The sequence below is a fragment of the Argopecten irradians genome, chromosome 12 (assembly GCF_041381155.1).
Source record: "Argopecten irradians isolate NY chromosome 12, Ai_NY, whole genome shotgun sequence".
NCBI lineage: Eukaryota > Metazoa > Mollusca > Bivalvia > Pectinida > Pectinidae > Argopecten > Argopecten irradians.
Genome location: NC_091145.1, coordinates 33,511,957 through 33,520,604, shown reverse-complemented (window position 1 = coordinate 33,520,604; position 8,648 = coordinate 33,511,957). Strand labels below are relative to the sequence as shown.

The window sequence follows — 8,648 nt, the reverse complement described above, 5'->3', positions numbered from 1 at the left end:
CTTCCGGGATAAATCTCGCACATGCGCATAACCCACCAGGGGTGGCAAAAGGTTTGTTGATAGTAACCAAGATGGCGGCGCGCGAACCTTCAAAAGAGCAAGTACCACCACTATCGCTAGATGTGATACCGTCACATCGTCCCGTGATTGAAAACCATAATTTACCACCGTATGCGGACATTAACTATTCTGTTTTATCATTAACAACACATCCTGACATCCAATTTAATGATATTTATCAGTTCATGATTGAACGAAGGAGACCTGCACTGAGAGAAGAACAGGATGAACGAAACGTGAATTCTTTTCGCACCATGGATAGAGCGGTATCCCATTTTCAGGCAGGAGATGTGCAAGATATAAAATTGGCACAGGTTGGTTGTGTTCTGGTAATTTTTGTTGCTCACGAAATCATTAACTTAAATTATAACCACGTTAACATCAACAGTACAGTAACACAGCTACTGTACATTATATATGCAAGAGTAGACCGTAGGCTTATATCCCATCATCATAATCACATTACCCATAACAAATTAGCTATTAAAGTGGATGAATTTTAAATATTCTCCTATTTTGTGAGGTTTGTCAACAGAACATGTGATGTAAAATTGCAAACTTTGCTCACTTGAATCTATTACTATTACAGTAACCCTGATTTTTTTCTTGCCATGCTGTGATGCATTCCTTTTAATTAATTAAATTTATTGTTCTTATGTTCACAGATTGATACAGATGTCACCTATTGCACAGCATCAGTATTAGCTTCCATGAAAAAGCAGAAATACAGAGTGTACATTTGTTTGTACCAAGATAAACCAGCCCATGCCCACTGTCAGTGCCCCATAGGGTAAGCGTTTTGTTAAATGATGTATATTACAGCAAGTATATAGATCAAGTGGCATATGTTGTACATGAAGCAATTTCTCACTTAGCTGTAGACTCATGGGTCATTGGTTAATGAAAGGAAAAGGTCCCTAAATTCAATTGTCATAATATGTAGATATGTAAAGAACTCTAAAGAAAGGAAAATGATTTAAAAAAGTGGACAATTAGAAGTTACATTTTTTTCAACAATAGATGAGTATTTTTCCCTTGTTTTACAGACTTGCACAGTGCTGTAGCCATGTTGGTGGACTTTTATTTGCGCTGAATGACTTCAACAGGGAAGTGGCTATACAACAAAGTACTTTATCATGTACATCCAAATTGTCCAAATGGAATGTGCCTAGGAAGCTAACTATGAAGCCATGTCCTTTAAGAGACCTCAAATTGAGCAAGCCGACTCTGGAACCTGAGAAACCTTCAAGGACAGTTCTCGAGTTTGATCCTCGGCATACATCTGACAAGATGTTGGATTATAACCACTATGCTGAGAAAATGAGGGAGCTGCGTTCCATTTTTCCAAACACAGGTGTGTATATACATATATATTTATAAAAGAATATAACACAGTTTAAATGTGCAAGCATTACTCAAGTTTATTGATCAACATAAAGCCAGCTTCATTTTTTTTTTACTTTAACACACATGTATTTATACAATGACCAAATTGTGCAGAGATCAACATTAATTAAAATTGATTCAAAGTTTTATTTTTTTTAAATTAATTTGAGAATTTAGACAACATGAAGTTAATTTCATTCTTCTGTGTATGGATATGATATACTGAGTGTTTACAGGAAATTTTTATAAAATGTATTAATACTGCAGGTATGGCACACCTTGCTATCATACCAGATAGTGTCCCAGACTTTCTGGAGGAGGAAGAAGTGACTACCACAAAAAATGAAATGGAAGCCAGGCTTCAACAGCTTATATACACAGCTAATACATGTAAGCTCTATGTGTCTCATCTAAGTATGCTTAATGATGATTTAGCAGAAATATTATGCAGAAAAGTAAATTTGAACACTTGCGAAGTAATTTTTAGTTTGAAATACATGTATTATAACCTGGAAAAACTCAATGTCTTATATTCTTATATCTAAAGATAAAATTGACTGCATATTTCAAAAATATATACAAATGACAGAGTGCCCTGGTTGGTATTTGTGACCAGATGCCTTTATCTTATTTATTGAAATAACATCTTGTTATGTTTAGGGTTTTTGCAAATAACTTGGCATTTTTTGTTCTTGTATTATACAGATACCTGTTTATAAAGACCACTTGATATTGTTCTTAATCTATCTTAATTCATTTTAAATATAGGTCTCTTTTAAGAATTTCCTGTCTGTGTAAGTTACATTTTTCTTGTTCTATGAGTGGTCTTTGTACAGGTGTGTGTAAAACGCGAAAGTATACTATTTAACAAGATTAAGTAATACTAAATAAAACAAAGAGCAACATTATTAATTCATATTGATTCACAAGGTACAATTTTGTCATATTAATTGAAGTTAATTTGTATTTTGTGTATCTTTACAGCAATTCCTGCAACCATTGATAAAGAACTTCAGGAGTATGTAGAAAAAAATACTCGACAGCAAAGAGAGAGTGAACTTTGGCTGGATCTCCACAAGGGAAGAATCACAAGTTCCCGCTTTGGAGATGTTATGGCATCAGGACCATCACCTAACAGCCTCATCAAGGAGTTGTTAAATGGGTCATCTTTGAACAAGTAATTATATTACATAAAATAATTTCCGAAATATATTTCTTAAAATTTTGCTACCTAAGATTTTTGAGTAAAGTGTTTTGTGTTTATTATCCAAGATATTCACCTACATACAATGCATAAGCTTTTTTGTGTATTAGCGCGCCAGATACACATGTAAAGCTTAAAAAGTATACATGTACATATTACATTTTATGTAATATCTAATGTAATTAGAACTGCTGTTTGTCTATTATCTATGAAATAATTGAAATCTCACAATCTAATTCAAACTTATGTAATGAAGAAAAATGGCATAATCTATGTTTTATTACTTTGCACTTTTTCACTTTTTATTAATAATGGATTTAAAATTATTTCAATTACAATCTACAGGTACAGTACATTACCACCTTCTGTCCAATGGGGAATAGATATGGAGCAGAGAGCGAAGGTTGACTACATGGCAGTAATGGAATCATTTGGTACTCCCATACAGATAGAGAATACTGGCCTGTTTCTTCTCCAATCTGCTGCGTTTTTAGGAGCAAGTTGTGACGGCAAAGTTATCGACCCCTCCATGCCAAGTGAATGTCAAGAAGGAGTATTGGAGATTAAGTGTCCTTTCAGTATAAATGGACAAAAAATCTGTGAAATGGAGGTTCTTGATATTTTAGAGAAATTTCCATCATTTTACATGAAAACAACTGAAGAAGGCCCAGAACTGGATAAGTCTCACAAATACTATGCACAAGTACAAGGAGAAATGGCAGTGACTGGATTGCCATGGTGTGACTTTGTAGTTTGGACCAGTGCAGGGAAAAACAACATCTGTTCTCAGAGGATTCAGTTTGATCCAGAATATGTTTTTAATATGCTTCCTAAGCTTCAAAACTTTTACTTTAAGTTTTTATGTAAAAATTAAAACTTCATACATCAGTGTTATGTTCACTGCAATGTCATTTATTGACAGTTTTTATACTACTGTATAAATGAATGACATTTTTGGAAGTTATATGTACATCAAAAGCTAGCATCTTGCAAAGGTTTCATGGTGTAAAATATGATAACATTGCATGATTTATTTGTCAATATAATCACTGTGACTGTAAAAAGATGACATTCATGTTTTTATATAACATGATATGAAACAAAATCAGACAGTTGGCTCCCTTCCTCTCAATGATATTGGGCTGACTATTTATACACATATTCTGCTCTCATCTTGGCAAGGATAGTGTGATTTACTAATTATGATTTATATATACATGTAAATATTAAATGCCTTGATTTGTTTATAAATATCAATATTTGAACTGTAAAACATTGAATTATTTATTTGTCAATATAATCACTAAGAAAATCCCATTCATGTTTTTCTACAACATGATGTAAATAAAAATCAGACAGTTGTCTCCCTTCCTCTCAATGACATGGGGCTGACTATGTTTAAATGACTATCTTTTAATGCGGCGTAAAACACCAATTACCTAACTCAATGGCATATTTAGGATTCTACAATTTTATCTGCTGACAATATAAAAATTATTGATCTAATTGAAAGCAATGCCATTTTCAGTTCAAAACAACAGAAAAATTATTTGCTGTCGGTAACAAGAGGAACATCAAAATTTGTAAGCCAGCAAGCAACCTGGAAGCACTTGGATGCAATTGGTGCAAGAGAAAGTGGTAATACACCATCAAACAAATGAAAATTCTTGACTCTACCGATGCTTCTTTCAACGTGTATTCTTACTTGAGCGATTTCTTGGGTTTCAAACACTTCCTTAATTGTAAATTGATTACTTTTTCCTTTAAAAGGTGGTATGTTTAAAGTGCAAAGCCTTTCTTTGAGCAAATCTGCAATTGTAAACCCTTTGTCTGCCATAACATTGTCCCCTGGTTCTAACAAATCAAGAAGTCCACTTTCAATAACAATTTGCCTGTCAGAAATTCTACCACCCCAAGCCTCTGATACAAATGAGATGACTCCGGAGGGAGTTATACCTATTAAAAATTTTAGGGTATTATGGTGCTTGTAATTTGAAAATGTTAAATTTTGATTGATTAAACTAGAAGATCTCTGAATGAAAATTTCAGTACAGTCTAAAATGATACGTACATTTTTAAAAGGCTTGAATACTGATGGAGTTGTTTGTTTGACAAGTTCTTTAGATGGAAAAACATTAATCAGTTTCAATTCTTCATACAAAAGACATATCCAGGTCACAAACATATTAGAAAAAGTGGTTTTAGAAATACAAAATCTGTCTGATATATCCTGAACAAACAGTCCAACTTTAAGTCTGATCATCACTGCAAGAAACTGATCAATTAGAGGAACAGATGTCTTCATTGGTCGCTGCCTGTCTGTTGTTGCTGAGTTCTTTCCTCCCCAAAATGTCATTTTCTCTGCTTTTGGTAACAAATAACTGTAAAAAAGATAAAGGGCACAATTTTTAAAATTAATAACTTATACAGCCAAATAATGGGAAAATGAATGCAGAAAATGATATATATGATGTAAATTCACTATATGGAGATAAATCTAGCAGCCCATTTCTTTTAGTCTTACTAGTAATAAGGTGCCCATGTACATTTTGTACATGGATATCAAAGATTGTCAGAACAATTTGCATTAAGATACTTGATGATGAGGGTAATTCACATATTAATTTTATTACCAGGTATGAAATACATGTATAGAAAATGACTATTGGAATTTAACTGAATGGTTACATGTTGCAAGTGGGGTAATATATCTATATGCTGTTTGTAGTTCTACAAATAAGCCAATTGTAGCAAACACTTACTTGAAAAGCCAGAGAAAGACAGCAAATGATGGCAGTCCTGTGTAGAATCTGGTGGCTTTATCATCATCTTTAATCTTATCGACGCCCCATCGCAACCGTTTCACTTCACTTCTTAAATGATGAATTTCTTCCCTCAGCTTTAAGTTCTCCTCCAGAAGGGGGTCATCTTCACATTGTACACCTATTTACAGTTTACACCAATAGATAGTGGAGTTAATTAAGTGAATTAATAAAAATACAGAACAATTATACATGAACACACAAATTTAAGTTTAAATTATAAAAAAACTTTATGAAATGATTATCATTTGTTGAAAGAAATGAAAAATAAGACTTGACACATTTATTTATAGGTATAAGTAGACCATGGATTTCTGTAGTGTACACAAGTACAAATGTACTCTATGTATTACATATTCCTAAAACGAATGATCGTCCCTGTATTCATCACCAATACTATAAGATGTGGTTTCCATACCTATGTTTTCAAACGTCTTCCTTTCATCAGTATTTTTTTGCAACGCATCAGCCATGCAGTAACTGTGTATTGACACAGAAGCATTTAGCATATCTTCTACCATTTGCTCCTGTACCACTGCAGCTTCCTTCAGATTCTGAAATAACAATAAACGTTAATTCTTAAAGTTTGTAACATGTCATAGTAACCTAGTATTGGAATAAGCCTATAGATACCTTGATCTCTGGTGGTTTTGCTTATCATTTTATCAAGTATAACTCTCCACTCTATTTTACTATACAACCCTTATTAAACTAGACAAATTAATTATACTATAGCCTACCTTTTGGCGTGACCACAGGAGCATGTAAATACCGTTAATATAATATTATTGATCTAGTTTCATCACTGTACGTCATATTCTATAGTATTACTATTAGGATATGTTGTACTGATGGGCTGTGGTTTTTCTCCGGGTACTCCGGCTTTTCTCCACCATCAAACCTGGCAAGTCCTATACATAACCCTGGCTTCGCGGTTTATTAAGAGTACACTGTTTTTTTCTTTATGGCTCCATAACGTAAAAAAACCCATTACAGTTAATCCTTAAATAAGGCTATAATAACGGTATATAGTTATAGAAAGAGGGGAAAACAGTGTAAATAGTGAAATCAGGACCTGTCATATAGATTGATGGCATGGTCGACTTACTATTTACCTTTGATAGATCCCGGCGAGTGACACGTTCATGTCTTCTTTCATCTACTGTCTTCTTTTTGTAACGGAATACTGATGGCGAGTAGTCAATGTCATCCCGTTCATCTGAGTGCCACCTGTAATATGATTTATGGAAATGTTCAATTTTAGTCAATTTATTTTATAGATCGGCGCATATTATACTTGTAAGTATATATGGAGTATATTCATGAATACACTAGTAGCTATAGCCTTAGGCATCTGTCTCAGGCCATGTTGACCAGACAGATCATGTTGACCAGACAGATGTACAATGAAGCGTGTTGCCCTGTGACTATCTGATAGGCTTATCGTGATTTATTACCTAAGTTTAATTTCTGTGTATCGTGATTGTAAATACCTTGAATACATTATTATTAAATGATCATTAATGTATTCCCTATAAATCTGAGATTGTCAAGGTGTATGGGGTCACTCCCTCAGTACTCTTACTGAGTGCTGGGTCACACTTAGCACAGGCGTCTGCTTCAGGTTTTGGAAAAACAAAATATCCTATATACACACATGTATAGTTAAGATAGTAGGGGTAGGATATTTTATTTTTGCAAAACAAGAAGCAGACGCCTGTGCACTTAGTGATTCGGAATAAAGTACTCAACATACAATTCTGCGTTTGACTTCTACAGTACACTACATCAACTCAACATGACAGAGAATTAAAGAATAAGATAATAAAGATTAACACACCCTGTGACAAAGTGCTCGGAGCAGACGTACGAATTTACGGTTGGCTGCCAATTCTTTCTGTTAATTGACTTGATCCACGATCTTCTCTTGTGTTTACCTACTGGGAACTTAAAAAATGATATGTTTCTTTCTTTTGCTGCCTGGTTCGCGCGGTTTGTACAACCGAACACACTGCAACTTTTCACCATGTTGTTGACAACGTACTGACGTCGTCAATGTAAACATTGCCACCCCTAGGTCTCTATGCGCATGCGCCGGTAACTGTCCCGCAGTTAAGCCGGAAGGGTCTATTCAACAGAAGTATCTTTCTGTGAAGTCGTCAATATTATGACGTCATAATGCATCGAATATCTTAAGACATATGCCAAATCAACGTTTCATGGAAGCTCTGAACCTTTGACTTAAAATGGAGTCTATAGTGAATGCTGTTAGCTGTACATGTATTTATTATATTCTCAGTATATTGTGTCAGCAAAATTTTACCAATCTTATCATCAGCTGTTCGGTGGCAAGCAAACAAGTTCATCACATGAAATTCAAATCTATAATTTGTATGATTACGTGGATGCGGCGCAGTGGTAGAAGGCGCAGGTCTGTTTGGCTAGGCGATTTGGTGCCGTATATCGTGAGTTCGAGGCGCGGATAGGGCACGAGTCAATAAATTGTCATGCTTTGTTAAATTGTGTTTCTTTGATATTTAACTTTTATGTTTTATATACAAATTTATCATTGTTTCAGTGCTTCTGCTTCAAACCATAAAGTACTCTCTACAACAGCTATAGATACATGTATTGTATATTAAAATGAAATATATAATGATTTTGCTTATCAGCATTTCCTTATTTACAATATACGTGTATGTTGGAATAACTATTCATTTATCTAACTACTTTGTTATGTAAAATATACGCAACTTGTACTTAAAAAGAGTACTTTAACATGGAAAAATATATTTCACAGTTAGTTTCAGAACATTAAACAAGTTCGATCTTAATATTATAATTGGGAGGGAGGGTAAGGAAGGCAAGAAAGTATTATTTCTACCCTAGGGTTACAATGTATGAGTATAAAGTTCTGTTTTGGCAGTGACTCGACGGCGAGGATTGCCAGGTTTCTTCATCCCTGCCAAGGCTTCGGTCACTGTTCTAGTGTACCCTACACGAGTCTTCACTTTCGCCTACTAGTATTCTCCTTGTACATGTAACATGGAAGAAATACGCCAAATCCAAGATGTGTGTCATTCTGGTTTTATTCCTTCTTGTTAAGATTGATACAATATAGGCATTTGGTCTGCAAAAATACAAAAAACATATCCAGTTGCAGAACAACAAATATA

At 34.2% G+C, this 8,648-nt stretch overlaps 2 protein-coding genes across 2 annotated transcripts; one reads left to right on the top strand and one right to left on the bottom strand.

The window, feature by feature from the left end:
• Window positions 1–3,524, top strand: LOC138304683 (uncharacterized). Its single transcript, XM_069244887.1, has 6 exons — window positions 1–374; window positions 726–850; window positions 1,107–1,414; window positions 1,714–1,836; window positions 2,431–2,623; window positions 2,996–3,524. Exons 1-6 carry the CDS (start codon window positions 72–74, stop codon window positions 3,522–3,524), a joined length of 1,581 nt encoding a protein of 526 aa, XP_069100988.1. The 5' UTR covers window positions 1–71.
• A 17-nt stretch (window positions 3,525–3,541) lies between these two features.
• Window positions 3,542–7,598, bottom strand: LOC138304684 (uncharacterized). Its single transcript, XM_069244888.1, has 5 exons — window positions 7,313–7,598; window positions 6,588–6,702; window positions 5,891–6,026; window positions 5,413–5,593; window positions 3,542–5,031 (listed from the first exon to the last, which is right to left on the bottom strand). The coding sequence occupies exons 1-5, from the start codon at window positions 7,498–7,500 to the stop codon at window positions 4,197–4,199; spliced, it is 1,455 nt and encodes a 484-aa protein (XP_069100989.1). The 5' UTR covers window positions 7,501–7,598; the 3' UTR covers window positions 3,542–4,196.
• Between the last annotated feature and the right edge of the window lie 1,050 nt (window positions 7,599–8,648).

Bases quoted from the DNA above. Each gene is read 5' to 3' on its own strand.
- LOC138304683 (XM_069244887.1), top strand. From the start codon at position 72: ATGGCGGCGCGCGAACCTTCAAAAGAGCAAGTACCACCACTATCGCTA. The intron at 1,837-2,430 runs GTAAGCTCTATG...GTATCTTTACAG, and splicing joins TATATACACAGCTAATACAT to CAATTCCTGCAACCATTGAT. The intron at 2,624-2,995 runs GTAATTATATTA...TACAATCTACAG, and splicing joins AATGGGTCATCTTTGAACAA to GTACAGTACATTACCACCTT.
- LOC138304684 (XM_069244888.1), bottom strand. From the start codon at position 7,500: ATGGTGAAAAGTTGCAGTGTGTTCGGTTGTACAAACCGCGCGAACCAG. The intron at 6,703-7,312 runs GTGTGTTAATCT...ATCATATTACAG, and splicing joins TCCGAGCACTTTGTCACAGG to GTGGCACTCAGATGAACGGG. The intron at 5,594-5,890 runs GTATGGAAACCA...AACTGTAAATAG, and splicing joins GAAGACGTTTGAAAACATAG to GTGTACAATGTGAAGATGAC.